Raw genomic sequence first — 24,774 nt, 5'->3', positions numbered from 1 at the left:
CTGTTGTACAAATACAGTGTAACTTATCTATTCTTCTATTAAAGGATATTTGGATTGTTTCCAGTTTCGGGCCGCTGTGAGCAAAGCTGCTATGAATGTTCTTGGTAGATACATGTTTTCTATCGTTCTTGAGCAAATACTAAGAGTAGTATTACTAGGTCATATAAGAGATGTTCCTTCGCAAGAAACTGCAGAGTTTTTCTTTTCTTTTTTTGTCTTTTTGCTATTTCTTTGGGCCGCTCCCGCGGCATATGGAGGTTCTCAGGCCAGGGGTCTAATTGGAGCTGCGGCCACTGGCCTACGCCAGAGCCACAGCAACGCGGGATCCGAGCCGCGTCTGCAACCTAACACCACACCTCACGGCAACGCCGGATCGTTAACCCACTGAGCAAGGGCAGGGACCGAACCCGCAACCTCATGGTTCCTAGTCGGATTCGTTAACCACTGCGCCACGACGGGAACTCCAAAAACTGCAGAGTTTTTCAAAGCGGTTGTGCCACCTTATATTCTCACCACAATGTATAAACATTACAGTTGTTCCATATCTTTGTCAGTATTTGATGTGGTCAGTCTTTTTAATGTTAGTCATTCTAGTGGGAGTGAAATGGCACTCGGTAGGATTTAAATGTGCATTTCTCTGATGTCTAATAATATTGAGTATCTTTTCATGTCCTTATAGTCTATTGGTTTACCTTCTTTTGTGAACTGCCTGTGTCAGAATTTTGCCTGTTTAAAAGTTGGAGTTGCTTATCTTTTTATTGATTTGTAGAAGTTTTGTAATACATTCTAAATACAAGTCTTCTTTTAGATGTAGGTGTTGTAAACACTTTCTCTTGATCTGTGACTTGCATTTTCATTTTCTTAAAGGTGTGTTTGATAAATACAAGCTTTAAATTTTTGTTAAGTTCAAATTACTAGCTTTCATGTTAGCACTTTTTATATTCTCTCTGAGAAATAACTGCTGACCCTAAAATCACAAAGATAGTCTCCTATGCTTTCTTCTAGAACCATGCTTTCCAATACAGTAGCCATCAGCTATGGGTGGCTATTTAAATTTAAATTAAGTAAAATTAAGTAAAATTTAAAATTCAATTTCCCAATCATATTACCCACATTTCAAGTGCTCAATAGCTACTTGCGGCCAGTGGCTACCTAATTAGCCAGCACAGGGAACATTTCCATCATCACAGAAAGTTCCATTGGATAGAACTGTTCTAGGAGCTTTTACTTTGGGTATATGGTCTATATTGAGATAGGCGTCAAGGTTCATTTTTTTTCCCCATATGTTTATCCTGTTGTTCTAGTACTGTTGTTTAAAAACAACAAGGACAACAACAACAAACCTTTCTTTTCAATTGACCTTATACAAAACCCTTGTATTTCCACATACTGGTAACAAACAATAAGAAAATGAAATATATATATATTCCATTCACAAAAGCCTCAAAAAAAAAAAAAATAGAGGGGAGTTCCCATTGTGGTGCAACAGAAGTGAATTCGACTAATGAATTCGACATGAGGATGCAGGTTCAACCTCTGGCCTCGCTCAGTGGGTCAGGGATCCAGTGTTACTGTGATCTGTGGTGTAGGTCACAGATACATATATTTATATATATAAAGATTCTACTACCTTAGAATGGTCCTCAGCACATCCTGGGCAAGCCATAGCTGTGCACCCAGTAAACACTTCCTAACTGATGGGGAATTAAAAGTGATTGTTGAAGAAAGGTGCATAATTTGAATCAGACAGATGAAACAGTTGGATTTTTCACCTGTTGATATTTGGTAGATCTTTCAGAATGACAAATCTTCCTTGGGAATCACTTGCCATGTGTGCACTTAGCTAGTTTCTGTGGCCTTGGCCATTACCAAAGACCCTGAGCATAGACTTTCTCTTGCTGTTAGCATTTGGGTGCACTGTACCCATCCTTTAGTGAGTGTCATATTCAGGTAAATTGCAACTCATCCTTTCTATTTTTATAAAGTCATGAGGAATCCTGTCCTCACCCCTATAAGAGGACCATCCCTATTTGGACAAAGTGCACTTGGCAAAGGCTACAAAGGGAGGGTATTTGAGGTATGCCTGGGGCTTGATCATTTTTTTTTTTAATATAAAAATAGGATCCAAGCCTTTCCCATGCTCTTTCTCCCTGGCAGACTTATGATAATGGGGCTCTAATGCTTTAACAAGACAGCAAAGGGAGTAAACAGCTCCTTAGGGAAGAAAGCACAGGAAAAAAAAAATGGTTCTTTTACCTTCATTGTCCATGGAGGATCGAGGTAGGAGGGTTTTTTCCCCCTCACACTACAGAAAATATTCCATGAGAAAAAGAATCCCCATTAAAGCTGTTTCTTGGGCCTAAAAGCTTTTCAGAAAGGTGATGTCAGCTTTATAAGTTTTCTTTCCTCTGCAGTCTGCTTTACTAAGGCTCATCACATCTGGTTCTCTTCTTCTGGGCCCAGAGATTCCCCTCCCCGACCTAGCAGTCAGATGGGTGTGGCTAGTGCTGGCCAATGAACTGAGGGAAGAAGGGGTGTGTTCCTCTTCCCAGCTGCTGGTGAAAGATCTCCATATGCTCCCTTCCCAGTCACCTTTAACAGGGAGGCTGAGAGTTGGAGATACAGCAGCTACAGTGGAGGAGCTGGAATCCACCCCTTGCTGACCCTCAGAAGATGTGTAGCTTGATCACAACGTAAACCCTTGTTGTGTTACACTGAGATTTGGGGAGCTGCTTGTTACTGTCTCATAACCTCGGGTGTTTATGACACATCCTTTTCTTAACAGAGGCCATTGAGTGAGCAGTGACTCCATTCAGAATTGAAGTTCTGGAGTTCCCCTCACCACAAAGCGGAAACGAATCCAACTAGGAACCAGGAGGTTGCGTATTTGATACCTGGCCTTGCTCAGCGGGTTAAGGATCCAGTGTTGCCATGAGCTGTGGTGTAGGTTGCAGACGCGGCTCGGATCTGGCCTTGCTGTGGCTGTTGTGGGGGTCTGCAGCTGTAGCTCTGGTTGGACCCCTAGCCTGGGAACCTCCATATGCCCTGGGTGCGGCCCTAAACACATACACACAAACACGCACACACACACACACACACACACAAATAGAATTGAAGTTCTCATGCTAACATGATACCAAGTTGGAAACTTCTGAAGAGAAGCCTGTCTGCCTGTCCTTGTGTCTTTTCTCTCTCTCTCTCTCTTTTTTTTTTTTTTTTGCTTTTTTTAAGGCCACACTCTGGGCACATGGAGGTTCCTAGGCTAGGGGTCGAATTGGAGCTATAGCTGTTGGGCTACACTATAGCCACAATAACACTGGATCCTTGGACCACTGAGCAAGGCCAGGGATCGAACCTAAGTCCTCATGGATACTAGTCAGGTTTATAACTGCTGAGCCACAATGGGAACTCCCATCCTTGTGTCTTACTACTTTCCAGGGGATGCCCTACTCTTTTCATGTGTGGGCAACGATGAGATTCTAAGGAGCCGTCCAGCTGCCCGGGGAGAAAGAAATAGAACTAAGTGGTAGACTCCGTACTAGTTCATTTTGTGCCTACAGACTTGATCAGGGATCTTAACCAGAATGTCATTCCCAAAGGATGCTGCCTGAAATCCTACTTGAGGAAGTAAAGGTTCTTGGTGACCAACTACCCAGATAGCCTGTTACAGAAAACAGTCAGAATTCAGATGTGTCAGTCCTCCCAAACCATCACCAAGGTTCTCTCCTTAGTCTCCTTTCTAAAATCATCTTACTCTTTTAGGAGTTCCCGTCCTGGCGCAGTGGTTAACGAATCTGACTAGGAACCATGAGGTTTTGGGTTCGATCTCTGGCCTTGCTCGGTGGGTTAAGGATCCGGCGTTGCCGTGAGCTGTGGTGTAGGTCGAAGATGCGGCTTGGATCCTGTGTTGCTGTGGCTCTGGCATAGGCCGGCGGCTGCAGCTCTGATTGGACCCCTAGCCTGGGAACCTCCATGTGCCGCAGGACCGGCCCTAGAAAAGGCAAAATTATAATAATAATAATAAAAATAAATACAAAAAAATAAAATCATCTTACTCTTTTACTGAGAGACACACTCGAGGTCAAGCTGGGCTGGAATGAGGCTGCATTTTGGCAGGTACAGCTCCAATGTGAATGCTTAGGGTGTGGCCATCCCATGGGAGGAGAGGTTTCTTCTCCCTCCTGCTCTTTACCTGCACCCCTCGGCTCTTCCCAGGACTCCACCAGCCATGCAGGGATGGACTAATCTTCACCAAGTGCTGCCAAGCATGTATCAGCAGTTCCACAGGCATCAGTTCACTTAATCTTTACAATTATCCTGGGAGGCAGAAACTATTTTATTTTTATAAAGGAGGAACCTCAAGCATAAAGAAGCAGAACAGAAGTTAAGAATCCAGCCCAAATCTGGAAAGGTTTGACTCCAGAGTCCATGTTTGATGCGATATGTGATAAAAGAAGATAAGTCTGATTGCTTGCTGATATCTTTGTTTCAATAGGAAATTAAAAATTCCTAATTCCTGATATAATTTAACATAGTGTTAATAATAGTAGCTTCAGAGCCAAAGAGACTTTAGTTGAAGGCCTGACTCCACAGGGATTTTTTTGTTGTTTTTATTTTTTTGTAACCTGTATATCCTCATGAGTCATTCAGCCTCATTTTTCTTATCTGTAAAGTGGGAACACTTACAGGATTTACTTCATCTTTCTGTATGGACTTGGTGAGACTATATATAATCAGCAAACCCTGGCATAGAGCAAATGTTCAAAAACTGCTATTATTATTCCTAGTGATTTATCATTCTTCCCTCTATGTCTAATTATCACAAGCAAACTGAAAAATGATTATTTTATATTAGCATTAGCTAATTGGAAAAAATAACGTCATTTTAGAAAAACTTACCTCGAAATTAATAAGTTAACTAACATCTAAAAGCTTTTTTACTGATCCATTTAGGGATCCACCTGTCTGTTTCTTTCCGTTTCTTTATATATTGCAGTCAAATGCCATGTCTTACACTGCCTCAGACTCAAAAACGCATTTCAGGGTAGTCCTGAGGGCTAATCCATTATTTTTTTAAAGTTAAATAAGAAAGGTTAGACTTTCTTCTTAACCTCATTAAAAACATGTAGAGTTACAATGACTCAGAATCACCATCAAAAGAGAAAACAGCCATTAGAAGGATGAACTGCCAACTGGAAGATAGGAAATGCGAGATTCAGCTACCCAGGGTCAAGGTGAAATGTTAAGGAAATGTATCAGTCGGTGTTCTTCAGAGAAATAGGACCAACAGTGTGTGCATGTGTGTGTGTGCATGTGTGCGTGTGCGTGTGCGTGTGTGTGTGTGTGTGTGTGTGTGTGTGTGTGTTCCTATATCTATCTATCCGTCCAAGAGGGGCAGAGGGAGATTTCTTTTAAGAAATTAGTCCATGTGATGGTAGAGGCTCGCAAGTCCAAGATCTGTGGGGCAGGCTGGAAGGCTAGAGACCAGGGAAGAACTGCAGTCCAGGTCTGAAGGCAGTCCTCTGCCAAAACTACTTTTTGCTCAAAGGATGACAACCTATTTCTAGGAGGGCCTTCCACTGACTGGATGAGCCTCACCCACATTAAGGAGGATAATCAGTTTTGCTTAGAAATGTTATCTCATCTTAAAAAAAAAATCTTCACAGCAACATCTAGAATAATGTTCAACCAAGTATCTGGGTACCATGATCGAGAAAAATTGACAAATAAAACTAATCATTATAGGAAGTCGTGTTTCTGTTTGGGGCTAGGGTATTCCCATCTGTAAAATCACCTGCATCCTACATCAAACAAATACATCTCAATAACCCTAAAAAAAAAAAAAATCCATCTTTCTTTCTGAGGAAAAGGAAAATAAAGGGGATTATTATCCCCATTATGCTCTGTGCTCCAGGAAACTGACTTTTGATGGAGGCTCTTGACTGCTGGTTGTGTTCTGGGGTTCAGCCACTCGGGAGCAATGGTGAGAAATAGGAAGAAGAGGGGAAAGAAAAATCTGGCCATTTGTTGGAGGCTCCCTCCCTGAGTAGTCACACTGAGCCACCGTGTCCCTTGACCCAGGTCATCGCTCCTCTTAGCCAAACTCTCTGCAGGGCCCCCTTTAAGTCTAGGACATCTATTTCTCAGTGTTGCAAGTCCTGCACTATCCTTCCGGCCACAACTTGTGACTAGTCCCTTTATCAAAAACTTTTTCTTTGCTTTTAGGGCTGCACCCCTGGCATATGGAGGTTCCCAGGCTAGGGGTCAAATAGGAGCTACAGCTGCCAGTCTACACCACAGCCACAGCAACTTAGGATCTGAACTTCATCTGCAACCTACACCACAGCTCATGGCAAGACTGGATCCTTAACCCACTAAGGGAGGCCAGGGATCAAACCTGCAACCTCATGGTCACTAGTTGGATTCATTTCTGCTGCACCACAATGGGAACTCCCCAAAAGCTCTTCTAATTATCTGAGTGTGCTATCTGTTGCCTGTGAGGACTGACTGAGAAAGTACCTAACCCACTTTGGTTTTCGCTTTAGTTGAAGAGTTGAAATTTTTAAAAATCTTCTGAAACATTTCTAAGTTTTTGGCAAACCATAACTGACCAAATACTCAATGTTACTCAAGCTTCTTCAAGCATCCCTGTATTCTCTCCATAAATCCAAAGCCCAACATGAATGTTCCTCCCCATGCAATGAAAATTACCTAATTCTTTTTTAAATTTTTTATTATAGTTGATTTATAATGTTCTATCAATTTCTGCTGTACAGCAAAGTGGCCTAGTTTTATATATACATACAATTTTTCTCACATTATCCTCTATCATGTTCCATTGCAAGTGATTAGATATACTTCCCCATGCTATATAGCAGGATCTCATTGTTTATCCCCTCCAAATGCTATAGTTTGTATCTACTAGTATCTATGAGGACAGGGGTCCTCATAGACCCTGGCCTCAATTAGTGGGTTAAGGATCTGGCGTTGTTGCCATGAGCTGTGATGTAGATCACAGAGGCGGCTTGGATCTGACAGTGCTGTGGCTGTGGCGTAGGCTGGTGGCTGCAGCTTCAATTCAACCCCTAGCCTGGGAACCTCCACATGCCACGAGTGCAGCCCTAAAAAGACATAAGGTGAAGAAAGAAAATGAGCCCGAGAGGCAAAAGGCAAAGTGCCAAGAAGAAGGCAGATTCCATCCAACTGGCACATGGCTCCAGAAAGCAAAACCATAACCAGCCTCATCTCTCCATCCACTGAAGCAATCCTAGCCCTGGAGGTTCTTTCTGTTTCTTTCTTTCCTTTTTTTTTTTTTTTTCATCTTTTTAGGACTGCACTCATGGCATATGGAGGTTCCCAGGCCAGGAGTTGAATCAGAGCTGTAGCTGCCGGCCTACACCACAGCCACAGCAACACACGATCCAAGGCGCATCTGTGACTTACCCACAGCTCATGGCAACACCCGATCCTTAACCCACTGAGCAAGGCCAGGGATCAAACTTGTGTCCTCATGGATGCTAGTAAGATTCTCTAACCACTGAGCCACGCACGACGGGAACTCCTCTTTCTGTTTCTTAAGGTCCCTGTGGGGTTTTATAGAATTGAGAACAGCCCAGACTTACTCTTGGTGTGGAGCTCCTGTCTTGGTCAGCAAGGTCAGCACAAAAAACATGAAAATCACGAAGACCGCGAGACCAACCCAAAATCCAATTACAATGGAATCTGCAAGACAGTTAATAACACTGAGGTTAGTACTTCATAGGAGCATAAAACTTAAATATTTGAGGAATCTGCACTTTTTGATACAGAAAATGAGGGGAGATGTCAACAATCTCTGTGACAATCTTGACCCATCATTTATCAAGGGGACTATTAAGATGTAAGGCGTGGAGTTCCCACTGTGGGGCAACAGGATTGGTGGCATCTTGGGGGTGCTGGAACACAGGTTAGATCCCCAGCCTGGCACAGTGGGTTAAGGGTCTAGCATTGCTCAGCTGCAGCTTAGGTCGCACCTATGGCTCAGACCTGATCCCTGGCCCCGGATCTCCATATGCCTCAGGGCAGCCAAAAAAAAAAAAGAAGTAGGACGTGAGGGAGACTGGAGAGTCTGTGCCTCCAGGTTTCTGCCTCAGGTGACTCCAAGAGACGTCAGCCTTCCTGACTTTTGGTTTCCACATTCCAGGGAAGGAATCTAGAACAGAAAATAGGCCATCTGGGTCCTCAAGATTCCACTGAAGTACCTTGAGGTAGAAAATCCAATTTTTTAGCAGACACTGACATATGAAGTTTAAACTGACTTCCGAGTCAAACCAACCCAATTTTGTATTTTCACTTCCATTCCTGCTGGAATTATACAGATCCTGATTCCACCAACGGCCTCCTGAGTGTTCTTCCTGCCTTCTGTCTTTCCCCGGATCTCATCTCCATATGAATCTGCCTTATCACAGCTCTGACAACATTGCTCTTTTATGAAAAACCTTTCAATGAAAACAGACCTGACCTTTTCCAGATTAGAAGAGATTCCTTAAATAGAGCACTTTATACTGTCGGGCACCTGCTGCTATTGTGAAAGTGATCATGTCCTTCCGGTTTGCCCCTACTCTAAAACTCATGTTTCCATCAGATGAGGGGACACTCTCCCTGTATTTACCTGAACTCTTGGACACAGATTCCTAATACCCACACTTTTTCAGGGGCCCTTACTTTTGCCTGGCCAGAATAACTTCCCCAACCTAGAGCTAATGAAAGTCTATCCATCCTTCAAAGCCCAGCCCTTACACTATCTCCTTCACACAGCCTGATTTCCCCAACTGATGTGCTTCTCCCTCCTGTGAACCCATGGCATGTCTGTCTGTGCTTCTCTGCATGGTCACTACTTAATCCTATCATGGGTAAGAGTCACTAGGGTTTATCTTGGGCAGGCCATGAGACCAGGCTGTCTATGGGACGTGGCACATTCATCCCGGGGTCTCATGTCTAGGGGAGGCAACAGAGTTGAATTATTTTAGATTTTCTGATCTATTCTAAGAAGTTTACCCTATGTGGCAATACAGGAAAGATGCTTAACAATTTTTTTAAAAAGGTGAATAGAACTTACGTACTAAATATATTTAAATGCAAAGCATTATTCTAATTTAGTTGTCTGTATATAGCACTTTTTCTAACATGAAGAAACCAGATTAGCAGTTTACTCTGCATAATTCATTTTTTTTTCTTTTTTCTGGCTTTTTTAAGACCACACCTGCGGCATATGGAGGTTCCCAGGCTAGGGTTCTAATTGGAGCTACAGCTGCCGGCCTACACCACAGCCACAGCAATGTGGGATCCAAGCCACATCTGCAACCTACACCTCAGCTCATGGGAATGCCGGATCCAGATCCTTACCCCACTGAGTGAGGCCAGGGATCGAACCCTCAACCTCATGGTTCCTAGTTGAATTTGTTTCCACTGTGCCACAAACAGGGACTCCTACTCTGCATAATTCATACTTTCATTCTACATATACTATAGCCAAGAGGTTAACAACTTCTGTTTAACAATGTTTACTCAGAACTCTTGATGCAAACCTAATGTATGTTTCCCAGAGCTAAGAGCACCAAAGAAACAGGCATGGTAGACTTTGCCTTACAATGTAATAGAAATGAAGCCTAAAGAAGACATAAGGACAAGTAACAAAAAAATGCTTGTGTGTAAGTACAACTAACACGTAACAATACCAGCTGTACAGGGCACAGACCGTGAAGCATCTCTGTGCATATAACAGCTCAGCACCCTGTCCTTCATCAATTTCCCACATAACAAAAGCAAATTCTAAAATGACACACCCGTGTCATTTAATCCTCAGCTGAGAATTTAATCTAGCCACGTTGACTGGTTTGTCAAATCCATTTACTAGGAAGGGGTCCCCATGAGGACAGCTTTCACACTGCTCGTGGTGGCTGGCATCCCATGAGTCCTCCGGTCCCCTAACCCTGGGTGGGCCAAGGTGGAGGAGGGTGCCTTTGACCCAGCCCAGTCCCTGTCCCCCATCCTTCTAGTGCCACAGGGAGCTGATCAAAAAGCAACAACAATGTGAGGCCTGGGAGGGTCTCAGCCCTCAGCAAAGTTATGAAGGAGCAGAGTGCAAATGAGGAGAGCTTTGGTTAGAATTTGAGGATCCTGCCATCCTAAGGATTTTCAAATGTTTCCTTGCTAATGCAGTATCCATGCTACTCATCACAATATGCTTTAAGGATTGAGTTCTTGTTGTGGCTCAGTGGGTTAAGAAACCGACATAGTAACCATGAGGATGGGGTTTGGATCCCTGGCCTTGCTCAGTGGGTTAAGGATCTGGCATTACCACAAGCTGCAGTGTAGGTCACAGATAGCTCAGATCTGGCGTTGCTGTGGCATAGGCCGGCAGTTGCAGCTTCAATTTGACCCCTAGCCTGAGAACTTCCATATACTGCAGGTGAGGCCCTTAAAAAAAAAAAAAAAAAAAAGCTTTAATAGCTTTGCTTATTTATATTCTCCTTCAAAGGAGATTCTGCTTCCTCAGATTATTTCCATTAATTCTTCATTCCCTCATCCTCCATCACATGGCCCAACCCCAGGGCATTTTCTCACTCTGAGCCCCTTTGAGAGAACATCAGAAGATCTCCATCTCACCCCAGGTATAACCAAAGTCTCTTGAAGGTTTATTTGTAAGTTTCACAGGCATGAGCATTGCAGTAAAACCAGGAATACAGAGCCTCTGGTCTTCCCCAAAGCAACCTCTCTTGGGAGGAAATCAGAACAGAGGTTTACATAGAGTGAGGTTCCAAGGAGGCCAGTTGGTTAAGGATGCCAAGAAAAGCCTTTCACAGGTGTTACTTTTTAAAAATTTTTACTTATTGTTATAATCACTCAATGAATTTTATGATATTTATAGTTGTATGCCAATCATCACAAAGCAATTTTACAGCATTTCTATCCCAAACCCCCAGTATATCCCCTCACCCCCCACGGGCGTTTCTAATAGAGCTGAACAGCTACTTCTGTCCAATCTAGAGACTGAGCTACTAAGAGACCATTAGGGTAAGACTGTGGGGAAAATTGCCCAGGGGGATTGCAAATGGATATGTCATAATGAAACAACTTTCCCTTAACCTGATCTCTAATGAAAGGACTGAAACAAGAGAGCTGAAAACTGACAGCTGCACGGTTTTCCCTGTATGATCCGTTTCTCCATGTGTTATTTTTTCCACTCTAAGGTAGGACTAGAGCAACTCTCCCATCCCTCTCTACCCCTTAAGAATAAATTGTGACCTTTCCATCTCATGGTTGTATGCAAAATGATGGTTAATGCTGAATTTGAAAGAAAGGGTTCAGGGAGTTCCCCTTGTGGCTCAGTGGGTTAAGAACCCAACACACTATTTGTGAGGATGCAGGTTTTATCCTTGGCCTCACTCAGTGAGTTAACGATCCAGCACTGCCGCAAGATGTGACATAGGCAGAAGAGGCAGCTGGGATCCAGTGTTGCTGTGGCTGTGGTGCAGGCTGGCACCTGCAGCTCCAATTCAAACCATAGCCCGGGAACTTCTAAATGCCTCAGGCACAGCCATAAAAAAAAAAAAAAGAGATAGAGGGTTCAGGACACCAGAGCCAGCACTGTTCACACACCACTTCTGGTTCCTAAGGTGTTAAGGTAAGTTCTGTGCTAGGAATTTTTGGCAAGGCGCCAATGGTAGGTCCCAGTACTTGTCTCTACTGTGCTCCCGAGGGCATGTTTCACTTCAAACTTTTGCAAGCTCTAGCTATGCTTTGCATCTTGATTACCCAGCTTCCTGCTGACTCATCCATGCATGTATCTGGCATTATCTAAGCAAATTGGTATATGACACCAGTATGGACTATGGCCACCACTGATGGCTCAGAATAAGAGGATGCTCTTCCAGTCTTTTAGCACAGTAGCCAGAGTGGCTCTGCTAAAATGGAAACATGTCCGTTCATTGACTCACAGGCTTTTGTTCTGCTTTTATTTTTTTTAACTTTTTTTTTTTTTAGGGTCACACCTGCAGCATGCGGAGGTTCCCAGGCCAGGAAGGTTCCCAGGCTAAGGGTCGAATGGGAGCTCTAGCAGCCAGCCTACAACCAGAGCCACAGCAACATGGGATCTGAGCCATCACAGCTCATGGCAATGTCGGATCCTTAACCCACTGAGCGAGGCCAGGGATCAAACCTCATGGATGCTAGTCAGATTCGTTTCCCCTGAGCCCCAACGGGAATTCCATGTTTCTGCTTTGCTAAGAACACTCTGTCTCACCCAGCCAAGCCCTAATAAATGCCCCATTTCTCTCCTTCCCTTTATAGAACACTTCTGAGAGATCTCACTGTACATACTGTCTCCAATTCCTGTCTCTCTTTTCTCTTGAACAAATTTTAGCAGCTTTTAGTCTTAATGCTCCCCTAAAACTGCTTTTAGGATCCTTGCTAGTAACTTCCACATTGTAAAAATCCTGCAATCAATTCTCAGCCCTCAACTTACTTGATCTTAACAACAGCATGTGACACAGACTATTGTCTCATTCTTGAAACCCCTTCTTCACTTGATTTCCAGGAAACCACAATCATACAAATTTTCTTCCGACCTTTCTATAAATTCCTTTCAGGCTCCTTGGCTGCCTTCTTCTTAACTGTCTCCCAATTTCTAAGTGCTAGTGTGCCCCAGGCCTCAATTCTGGGATCTCTTTAGTTTTCTATCAATGTTCATTCATCCAGGCTCTTGGGTTTGAATACTATTTGTATGCTGATGACTCTCAACTGTATACCTTTACTGCACCCCTCTCGCTCCCTGCACCGTGGGATGTCTGACAGGTCTCAATCTAACAGGTCCTAAATGGAGTTCCTGATAGTCCTGCTTATCCCATAGTCTTGCCTGTCTCAGTTAATAGCAATTCATCCTGCCAACTTCTCAGATCCCAGAACTTCAAATCATCCTTGGCTCTTCTCTTTCTCTTGCATATCACTGCCAATCCATTGACAAATTCTGTCAGATCTACTTCAGAAAGACCCAAAAAATTTATGTTGTGGTTTTTTTTTTTTTTGTCTTTTTAGGGCTGCACCTGCAGTATATGGAGGTTCCCAGGCTAGGGGTCAATGAGAGCTGTAGCTGCCAGCCTACACCACAGCCACAACAATGCCAGATCAGAGTTGAATCTGTGACCTACACCACAGCTCACAGCAATGCCGGATCCTTAACCCACTGATCGAGGCCAGGGATTGAACCTGCGTCCTCATGGATACTAGTCAGATTTGTTTCTGCTGCGCCACAATGGGAACTCCAAAAATTTATGCGCTTCTTATCACACCACTGCCCATAGTCCAAACCACCTCAGCAGCTGCCTAGACCTCTGCAACAGCACCCTGCCTGATCTTTACTTCCAATCTCATCCTCTTCCTTTCCCAGCTGCAGTGTAATCTTACTGAAGCCTAAGCTAGATGCTACCTTTCTGTTCCAAACCCCCAAATGACCTCTCAGAGAAAAAGTCAAAGACCATAGCATGACCTCTAAGGCCCCAATTCCCTCTTACGCATCACCTGACTTCATCTTCTGATGTTCTGCCTCTATTCACCCCTCATTGTTTCTTGCATATTCCATTTTGCTCTTACCATGGAGTATTTTCTAGAATGTTCTTCCCTAGGTATCTTATAGCCCCATCTCCCTTCCTTCAGGTCATTTCTCTCACAGTTCTCCTTTTTAGTAAGGTCTTCCATGGCCACTCTATTCTCACCTGCACTCTCCACATCTTCTTTCCCAACTTTATTATTTTATCACCACCTGGCATAGTATGTTTATTTAACTTATTATCTGTCTCTCTGCTAGAATGCAAGATCCACAAGAGAAGATTTTTTTGTCTTTTTCTGTTCACTATTATCTCCGCAGTGCTTAAAATACTACTGGACATAATAGGTGCTCAATAAATATGTGCAGAAGGAATGAAGGAACAAATGTCCATTCTGCTGGTACCAAATGTTTGTCTGATATATGTCCACCTCTGATACATTATAGGGTTTAATACCAGATTCGAAACTGAGGAACAAAAGGAGAATTCACAATGACCATCAGAGGTTTCTGAGATGAAAACCTCCCTTTTATCTTTGTTTTTAGGGCCACATGTGCAGCATATGCAAGTTCCCAGGCTAGGGGTCAAATCAGAGCTGCAGCTTCTGGCCTATACCACAGCCACAGCAACACCAGATCTGAGCCAAATCTGCATCCTACAATGCAGTTTGCAGCAACACCGGATCCTTAATCCAATGAGCAGGACCAGGGAATGAATTTGAACCTCGTGGATTTTAGTTGGGTTCTTAACCTGTTGAACCACAACAGGAACTTCTCAGATGAAAGACGCTTTCAAGGCAGGAATCTTAATTTTGGCAGGTGGGAGAACTTAGTCTAACTAGCGTGGTAACTACTGTTGCTAAGAACAATCTATTACAGGTAAAGTAAATGAAGATAATTGTTATGGTCATTCATAGCTTCATAAGTGCTTCCCCTTGAAATGACCTGTTTCTATTCTTTTGATCCTGCATCTAACTGGCTTTGAATTTAGTTCAGCAAAACAAGGAGACACAATGCCAGAATTACAGCATTTTAACGTGGAACAGGCTATACCAACATACCACAGGTGACTTAATCTTATTTTCCTGTATGTCTTGGGGCTTGTTTCTTTCTTTGCTTTTTATTTTTCTTTATATGCCTCATATATTGTCAGATTCCTGAAGCTAAGGGCCTCTACTTTAATAAGATCTCTTATATCAGAATAGTAAGGACTCACCCATAAATTTTTGTTTTTTCTTAATGTAAATGTTAAAGCTAACAAAAGCACTCCTTGGAGTTCCCATTGTGGCTCAGCAGGTTAAGGACCCAACATTGTCTCTATGAGGATGCAGGTTTGACCCCTGGTCTGGCTCATTGGGCCAAGGATCTGGTGTTGCAGCAAGCTGGGGTATAGGTTGTAGATGTGGCTCAAGATCTGGTGTTGCTGTGACTATGGTATAGGCCTACAGCTGCAGCTCCAATTCAACCCCTAGTCTGGGAACTTCCATATGCCACAGGTGTGGCTGCAAAAATAAAAAATTAAAACCAAAACCAAACCAAAAAAACCCACTCCTTATTAATGAAATAGTAGATACAGTGAGCATGTAATATAGCACACTTTTGCCTATATTTTGCAGGAATTTTTTCCAGGTATAATCTTTTCTAAATATAATACACCCCAAAGATTTTCAACTCTCTTCTGGAAATGCACTAACCAAAATTACAGCAGCACACCTGTTTTGGGTTTTTTTGGTGGTGTTTTTTTTTTTAACTCCTTAAACTAAGGCAAAGAGGAGAAAACTGACACAAAAATAAAATCTGTGTCACCAAACTGTAAAAATTCAGGTTATAGGGAAATAAATGGAAATTTGCCCAGTTATTTTGATTTCCACTAAAATTCTTAACAGCTAGTCTCCTTACCTAAAGATTGTCCCAGAAAAATAACAGATTAAAGAATTAAAGTAAATTAAGGAGGGTGATTTCACATCCAGACAGCAACAGCCTTTCATCAGATCATCAGATAACTGATGACAGCATATCTTAATCCTAATGGATTCCGTATGGGTTTTTTTTTTTTGTTTTTCTGTTTTTTTGTTTTTTTTTTACTTCCACAAAAAAGTACTGGGTAGACATCAATAAAGGAATAGGTGAAAATATTTAATTATTACTATTCATTTCAGGGGTATAGAATATGTGGTTTATTTAATGCTTTTTTTAACGAACAAAAATAGAAAGCTCTCGATCCAGGAAATTAGTAACTCTGAAGCCCTTTAAAGCCCCATCAATGGAGACCAGAAGGTAGAAACCAGGCAGCGTATCACTGCCCCTGTCTTTGTAATTGCCCACAGATGCTCTGCCATGGCCGCCAGCAGCCAGTAGCATTCAGGCCCTCAGGACCCACATGTGAAGCCTGGGCTCTTGCAGTCCATCCTGCAATGAAGGAGTGGAAAAAAGGCTAAACACTGAATTATCTGGAGGTGGCACCTGACCAAAATGGAGACTTGGGAGGTTCCTGAGCTCTCCTCCCACGGACACACTGAATATACAGCTGCACGTGAAGCAATTCCCTCCGAAAGAGTCCAGAAACTGAGTGACTCTTACACATCTGACTAATGAGAAAATACCCACATCCCAAATGAGCAGGAAAAGCTGAGACACACTCTAAAGACTCCACCAAAGAAACTGTTAGAATAAATGAATTTAGTAAATTTGCAGGGTACAAACTCAAGATGCAGAAACTGTGATTTCTATACACTAATAATGAACTATCATAAGTAGAAATTCAGAAAATAATCCCATTTACAACTGCAGCAAAAAGAATAAAATACCTAGGAATAAATTTCACCAAAGAGGTGAAAGACCTATACACTGAAAACTATAAGACACGGACAGAAAAAAAAAAAAAAAAACCTGAAGAAAAATAAGTGGAAAGATATTATATGACATGGATTGGACAAACGATTATTGTTAAAATGTCCATACTACCTAAAGCAATCTATATATTCAGTGCCATCCCTAACAAAATTCCAATGACATATTTCACAGAACTAGAATGAATAATTTTAAAATTTGTATGGGGAGTTCCTGTCATGGCTCAGCAGAAAAAATCTGACCAGCATCTATGAGGACACAGGTTCGATCCCTGGCCTTGCTCAGTGGGTTAAGGATCTGGCATTGCTGTGAGCTGTGATGTATATTGCAGATGTGGCTCAAATCTGGCATTTCTGTGACTGTGGTGTAGGCCAGTGGCTACAGCTCTGATTCTCCCCCTAGCCTGGGAATCTCCATATGCTGCAGATGTGGCCCTAAAAAGACAAAAAAAAAATTTAATGGAACCATGAAAGATAGCCAAAGCAATCTTGAGAAAGAACAAAGCTGGAGGCATCAAGCTCCCTGATTTCAAACTATACTACAAATGTATAGTAATCAAAAAGCATGATGTTTTTATATTAGATCAATGAAAAGAATAGACAGCCTGGAAATAAATCCACACATATATGGACAATTAATCTATAACAACAGAGCCAAGTACATACAACGAAGGAAGGACAGTCTCTTCAATAAATGGTGTTGGAAAAAGTGGAGAGCCACACACAAAAGAATGAAACTAGACCACTATCTTACACCATACACAAAAATTAGCCCAAAAATGGATTAAAGGCTTGAATGAAAGACCCAAAACCTTAAAATTTCCAAAAGAAACATAGGTGGTAACCTCATTGATGAAAGTCTTAGCATTGTTTTTGTAGATCTGACTCCAAAGGCAAGGGAAACAAAACCAAAAATTTAAAAATGGGACTACATCAAACCAAAAAGCTTCTGCACAGCAAAGGAAATCATCATCAAAACAAAAAAGCAGCCTACTGAATGAGAAAATATATCTGCAAATCAAATATGAAATGAGGGGTTAATATAAAAAAATGTAAAGAACACATACAAAAACAAAACTTGATTTTTAAATGGGCAGAGGATCTGAATAGACATTTTTCCAAAGACATGAGGTGACCAACAGGCACATGAAAAGATGTTCAATATCACTAATTTTTAGGGAAATGCAAATGAAAACCACAATGAGATATCATCTTACAAATGTTAGAAGGGCTATCAAAAAGACAAGAAATATTAAGTGTTGGAGAGAATGTGGAGAAAAGGGAATACTGAATGCGCTGTTGGTGGGAATGTAAATTGGCATAGCCGCTACACAAAACAGTACAGAGATTCCTCAAAAAATTAAGAATAGAGGAGTTCCCGTCGTGGCGCAGTGGTTAACGAATCCGACTAGGAACCATGAGGTTGCAGGGTTCGGTCCCTGCCCTTGCTCAGTGGGTTAACGATCCGGCGTTGCCGTGAGCTGTGGTGTAGGTTGCAGACGCGGCTCAGATCCCGCATTGCTGTGGCTCTGGCATAGGCTGGTGGCTACAGCTCTGATTGGACCCCTAGCCTGGGAACCTCCATATGCCACGGGAACAGCCCAAGAAATAGCAAAAAGACAAAAAAAAAAAAAAGAATAGAACTACCATATGATCCAGCTCTTCTACTGCTGGATATTTATCTGAAGAATATAACAAAACTAACTTGAAAAGGTATATAAACACTTACGTTCATTGCAGCATTATTTATAATAGCCAAGATATGGAAACAACATACATGTCCATCAATGGATGAATGGATAAAGAAGATGTGGTTTGTGTGTGTATACACACACATACACACACACTGGAATACTGTGTGTACAATATATACACACACAATGGAATATTATTACTCTGGTGTAAAAAACAATGCAATATTGCCATTTGAGATGATATAGCTAGATCTTGAGGATATTATGTTAAGTGAAGCAGATAGAGAAAGGCAAATACTGTTTGATTTCATTCAAATTGGAATCTAAAACAAACAAATACAAAATGATAGATATAGAGAAAACCTAGTAATCAGAGGGGAAGGGGGGGTTGTGGGATTGGTGAAATGGGTAAAAGGGGTCATTTATACAGCGATGGGTGATAACTACACCTTTGGTGGTGATCACCTTGTAGTACATACAGATGTCAAATTATAGTGTTGTAAGCCTGAAACTTACATAATGTTATATGCCAATTTTACCTCCGTTTAAAAAAAAAAAGATTCCCACTAGAGAAATAGGCTTCCAAACATCTAGCTCTGAAAATCAAGATGGTTTGCAACCACAAGAACCCCAAGACTACAACAAAGAAGTAGTTCCTAATGGGTGCTCATGGCTATTCCCCCAGGACTCAGTGCTGAGGAAACAGGCAAAAATATCCATTTGCCAGTTTCCCCCCTGTAAGAGGTTACTCCGCTTACTTGAAAAAATGCTGCCTTAGGGACAGACTTCTACTTTATCGGGCGTCTAGGGGACAGTTATAATCCTTCCCAGAGACCAATGAAGATAGCAGACACTGACCCTGCCTTCTTCCTCCAGCCTACTCCAATAATAAACCAAGTCACCAGTATCTTTCTACAGGTCTGGTTCCCCAACTTTTACAGCTGCTGCCCCAGGGACACCTGATATCCTGGTTCTGATAGCCAATGGGCTTGCATTCCTGAGTCCCGTAGGATTGTACTTAATGAGGAAGGAGTTCTCAACAAGCCTGTGAGCACCCTTGAATGGTCTATACTATGCTTAGCACAGAGAGAGGAGACAAAACACCCATATGCCAGTTTCTCCCTGGAAGGAATTTAACTATTTACTCTCCAGCTGCTGCCTGAGGTTCTACTTTTAATAAAGCTGCATCCAGGCACTGACCATAATCCTCTCCTTCAGGACACAGGCAGGTCTTGACATACCCGCAACTACTAGGAGCTACTAAGAACAAAGGTTATTTAAACAATCACACAAGTTTTAGAGAAAACTAGAGCTCAGGCCTAGCTGAATGACAAGGTTCATTTCCTATATAAGGCCACTCTGCTAAGACTGGGAGAGGTGGCCATTTTATCTAATGCACAGAAACCAACACAAAGAGTCAAGGAAAATGAAAACATATAGGAATATGTTCCAAACAAAAGAACAAGATAAATCTCCAGAAACAGATCTTAATGACAGTTCAAAATAATGGTCATAGGCATTCCCCTTGTAGCTCAGAGGGTTAAGAACCCAACTAGTATCCATGAGGATGCAGGTTCAATACCTGGCCTTGCTCAGCAGGTTAAAGATCTGGAGCTGCTCTGCCTGTGGTGTAGGTCAGCAGCTGCAGCTTCAATTCAATCCCTAACCTGGGACCTTCCATATGCCACAGCGTGGCCCTAAAAATAAATAAGTAAATAAATAGATAAATAAATACATTTTAAAAATAATGGTCATAAACACTGGGGTAATCTCCTTGACATCACTCTTGGTAATGATTTTTCTTTAACACCAAAAAAGCAAAGACAACAAAAGCAAGAATAAACAAGAGGGACTACATCAAACTAAAAGGCTTCTGCACAGCAAAAGAAACCATCAACAAAATGAAAAGGCAACATATGGAATAGGAGAAAAATATTTGTAAACCACACATTGGATAAGAGGTTAATATCCAAGGAATTCACACAACTCAATTGCAAAAAAAAAAAGCCGACCTACTTAAAAATAGACAAAGGCCCTGAGTAGACATTTTCCTAAAGAAGACATACAAATGGCCAACAGGTACATGAAGAGGTTCTCAAAATTGTTAATCTTTAGGGAAATGCAATTCAAAAACTTCAAAGAGATATCATATCACCCCTATCAGAATGTCTGCTATCAAAAAGGCAAGAGATAACAACTGCTGGTGAGGATGTAGAAAAAGCGAACCTTTGTACACTGTTGTTGGGAATGTAACTTGCACAGCAACTATGGAAACAGTATAGAAGTTCTTTAAGAAATTAAAAATAGAACTACCATACTATCTAGCTTTCCTAACTTTGGATATATATCCAAAGGAAACAAAAGCATTATCTTGAAGAGGATATCTATACTTCTGTGTTCACTGTAGCATTATTCACAATAGCCAAGGAATGGAAACAACCTAGTTATCTATTAATGGATATTAAATAGTATTTAATAGTATTAAAGAAATACTGTCATTTATGATGATAGAGGGCATTATATTAAATGAAATAACAGAGGGCATTATATTAAATGAAATAACAGAGAAAGACAAATAGTGCATGGGTGTACTGCTTATATAGAGAATCTCAAAAAAAAAAAAAAGTCCAGCTCGTAGACACAGAGAGTAGAAAAGTGGTTGCCAGGGCCTGGGGGTTGGGAAAAATAGGGAGAGGTTGGTAAAAGAGTACAAACCTTCAGCTACAAGAATAAGGACTGAAGGTCTACTGTATAACATGAAGAATATAGTTAATGATGCTGTCTTATATGATTGAAACTTGCAAGAGAGTAGAATTTTAAATGTTCTCTCCAATAAACAAACAAGCAAATACATATGCCTGAGGTGATGGATGTGTTAATTAACTTGATGGGGGATTCCATTCACAATATATTTGATACATATATATACATATATCAAACCATTATTTTGTATAATTTAAATATATTACAATTTTATTTGTCAATTACACCTCAGTGAAGCTGAAAAATACAGAAAGGCCACATTTCAAGGGAGCAGCAAGTAGGGGTGAGGAATCATGAATGCCAAGGCAGCTCAGAGTGTAGTGGCCAGGAAAAGCTAAAGGAGCAAAAGCATTTCCTTTGCTATATTTGTATCTTCAGTTCCAATCTCTCTTATATTCTCTAACGCCTCTCACTAATCTGAGCCAGTGAAAACCCACAATTTTTATGGTGCTGCATATATTCATTCTGAAACAACCAAATATCTCTGCAATATTTATGGGGTAATCACAACAGGACCCGGGAGTAGGCAGAAGTTTCTGCCTATTATGTCAACTCTACTTAAGGAAAGAGAGCTGCTTCATGCTGGCCAGTTAGCATTCAGTTTCAACTGAACTTGGATGGTCACCTTTCATATAACTGTATTTCCTTGCTCTGTGCTAAATCGTTAATCACTCCAATAATATGAAGCACATTTCATGCCTATAACATAGAGTTGGGAATGATCATGGGCTACTCTGGTCCATCATTATGAACACACACAGACAGACTCCTTTCCATAGCCCCAGAAACCCAGCAGGGCTGAAAGGATGCTGTGGACTAAGCGTTACAAAAGAAGTTTCTTCAAATAAGACTTCAAGATTCTATTTGTGGAGTTCCCATCGTGGCTCAGTGGTTAACAAATCCGACTAGGAACCATGAGGTTGTGGGTTTGATCCCTGGCCTCACTCAGTAGGTTAAGGATCTGGCATTACTGTGAGCTGTGGTATAGGTCACAGACGCGGCTCAGATCTAGCATTGCTGTGGCTCAGGCATAGGCCAGCAGCTGCAGCTCTGATTAAACCCCTAGCCTAGGAACCTCCATAGACCACAGGTGCGGCCTAAAAAGACAAAAAAAATTTTTTTAATTAAAAAAAATAAAGATCTCTAGGGGCCCACCATGCATCGCAAAAAAAGATTCTATTTGTGTACACATTTTAGATCATCCAAATGTTCACACAGTTTTAGAGATTTGGAATCATCAATTTTTTAAATCTCAATTTGAGAATGACATTGATTCATGTTCTCCCACTAAGGGACTCTCTCAAGTTCTTCATCATTCGTGTTATACATCCCTGAGCAATGAGCCTATGTTTGGATGGGGTGTCTTCTTGGGTTTATGGGGTAGAGGAAAGAGTTCTATAAAAAGATAGAATGTTCAGGAAAAGTAAACAAAGGGGATTTCACAGATTAAGGCAAACACACATCATGTTTACAATGAGGAATGGCATAAGACTTACATTTGTGAGCCTTCAGTCCTTCAAAGGAAACAGGTCCAATCTCATAATACTCATATTCCCAGGTGTAATCAGAATTAGATGTAGATTGCTGGGATGTTCTGTTAGAAATTAACCTCTGGGAAGACATTTCCACCTGCAAAAACAGAGAGAGGCAAGTGTAGAGCCTGTTAACTCATACACATTGTCATTGACCACATTCAGGAGGTCATCAAGCAAAGCCCTCAGGGCAGTCTTATCCATCAGGCCAGGGACAGAAATCAGAGTAATGGTGGTAAACATTATCCAAATTTAAGAAAAAGAATGAAAAGACCAATACAAGAAAATGTTTAACAAAGAGTTAGAAGATTTAAAGAACAAACAGAGATGAACAATACAATAACTAAAATGAAAAATACACTAGAAGGAATCAATATCGGAATAAATGAGGCAAAGAAATGAATAAGGAGGCTGGAAGATAGAATGCTGGAAATTACTACCATGGAACAGAAAAAAGAAAAAAGAATGATAACAGTTTCAGAGATGGAAAGAAAGGAAAGAAATGAGGACACTCTCAGAGATCTCTGGGATAACATTAGATGTACCAACATTCTCAATATAGAGGTCCCAGAAGAAGAGAGAAAGGACCTGATAAAACATTTGAAGAGATTATACCCAAAAACTTCTCTAACATGGGAAAGGAAACACTCACTAAATCCACTCACTCAAGTCCAGGAAGTGCAGAGATTCCAATACATCATAAACCCAAGGAGGAACACCCCAACACACATATTAATCAAGCTGACAAAATTAAAGACAAAGAAAAATATTAAAAGCCTCAAGGGTAAAGCAACAAATAACATAGAAGGGAATCCCCATAAGGTCATCAGCTGATTTTTCAGCCAAAACTCAGCAGACCAGAAGGAAAATGATGAAAGGGGGGAAACCTACAACCAAGAATACTCTACCTAGAAAGGCTCTCATTCAGATTTGATAGAGAAATCAAAAGATTTACAGACAAGCAACAGCTAAGAGAATTTAGCACCATCAAATCAGCTTCACAACAAATGCTAAAGGAACTTATCCAAGCAGAAAGAAAAGGCAACAACTAGAAACAAAAAAATTATGAAAGCAAAAGCTCACCAGTAAAGGCAAACATACAGTAAGTGTAGGAAATCATCAACACATAAATATGATATCAAAACCAGCAATCATGAGAAGAGGAGAGTACAAAAGCAGGATATTGGGTTTGCACTTGAAATTAAGAGATCAGGAACTGAAAACAATCTTGTGTACATATACAAGACTCCTATATCAAAGCCTCATGGGAACTACAAATCAATAAATTACAGTAGATGCACACCCACACCCCTAAACCAATCCAACTACAGTAATAAAGACAGTCATCAAATCACAAGAGAACAAAAGTAGAAGACAAAAAACCTATAAACACAAATCCAAAACAATTAACAAAATGGCAATAAGAATACACATATCGATAACTTCCTTGAGAGTTCCTGTTGTGGCACAGCAGAAACAAATCCAACAAAGAACCATGAAGTTGCAGGTTCAATCCCTGGCCTCGCTCAGTGGGTTAAGGATCCAGTGTTGCCATGAGCTGTGGTGTAGGTCACAGATGCAGCTCAGATCAGGCATTGCTGTGGCTGTGGTGTAGGCCAACTTGACCCCTAGTCTGGGAACCTCCATATGCCATGGGTGTAGCCCTAAAAAAAATAATAATTGCCTTGAATGTAAGTGGAATAAAAGCTCCCACATAAGTGTAAAGACATAGACTGGCCAAATGGATATAAAAACAAGGTCTGTATATATGCTGTTTACAAGAGACTCACTTCAGATCTAGGGACACATACACACTGAAAGTGAAGGGATTAAAAAAGCTATTCCATGCAAAAAAGAGATCAAAAGAAAGCTGGAGTAGCAATACTCATATCAGACAAAATAGACTTTAAAATAAAAAATGTGGAGTTCCCGTCATGGCGCAGTGGTTAACGAATCCGACTGGGAACCATGAGGCTGCGGGTTCGGTCCCTGGCCTTGCTCAGTGGGTTAACGATCCGGCATTGCCGTGAGCTGTGGTGTAGGTTGCAGACGCGGCTCGGATCCTGCGTTGCTGTGGCTCTGGCGTAGGCTGGCAGCTACAGCTCCAATTCAACCCCTAGCCTGGGAACCTCCATATGCCGCAGGAGCGGCCCAAAGAAATAGCAAAAAGACCAAAAAAAAAAAAAAAGTTACGAGAGACAAAGAAGGACATTACATAATAATCAAAGGATCAATCCAAAAAGACATAACAATTGTAAATATATATGTACCTAACATAAGAACACGTCAATACAGGAGTTCACATCATGGCTCAATGATAACGAACCCAACTAGTATCCATGAGGATGTAGGTT

At 41.4% G+C, this 24,774-nt stretch overlaps 1 protein-coding gene across 3 annotated transcripts in view; it reads right to left on the bottom strand.

Annotated features, from left to right (window-relative positions):
• MRAP2 (melanocortin 2 receptor accessory protein 2) overlaps nt 1–24,774 on the bottom strand; it is a 53,905-nt gene that overhangs the window by 4,934 nt on the left and 24,197 nt on the right. For 2 of the 3 annotated variants that reach the window (XM_047760462.1, XM_047760442.1), the window contains exons 2-3: nt 22,385–22,517; nt 7,623–7,722 (exon numbers count right to left, since the gene is read on the bottom strand). In XM_047760462.1, the coding sequence (XP_047616418.1) occupies nt 7,623–7,722; nt 22,385–22,511 (227 nt within the window). In that variant the 5' untranslated portion in view covers nt 22,512–22,517. Of the gene's footprint in view, nt 1–4,055; nt 4,288–7,622; nt 7,723–22,384; nt 22,518–24,774 lie in introns of those variants that run through there. The other variant, XM_047760453.1, reaches the window with a different exon arrangement.

This window comes from Phacochoerus africanus, chromosome 2 (assembly GCF_016906955.1).
Source record: "Phacochoerus africanus isolate WHEZ1 chromosome 2, ROS_Pafr_v1, whole genome shotgun sequence".
NCBI classification, from domain to species: domain Eukaryota; kingdom Metazoa; phylum Chordata; class Mammalia; order Artiodactyla; family Suidae; genus Phacochoerus; species Phacochoerus africanus.
Note: the sequence above shows the minus strand (reverse complement) of the source record. Positions and strands in the feature narration are given on the sequence as shown.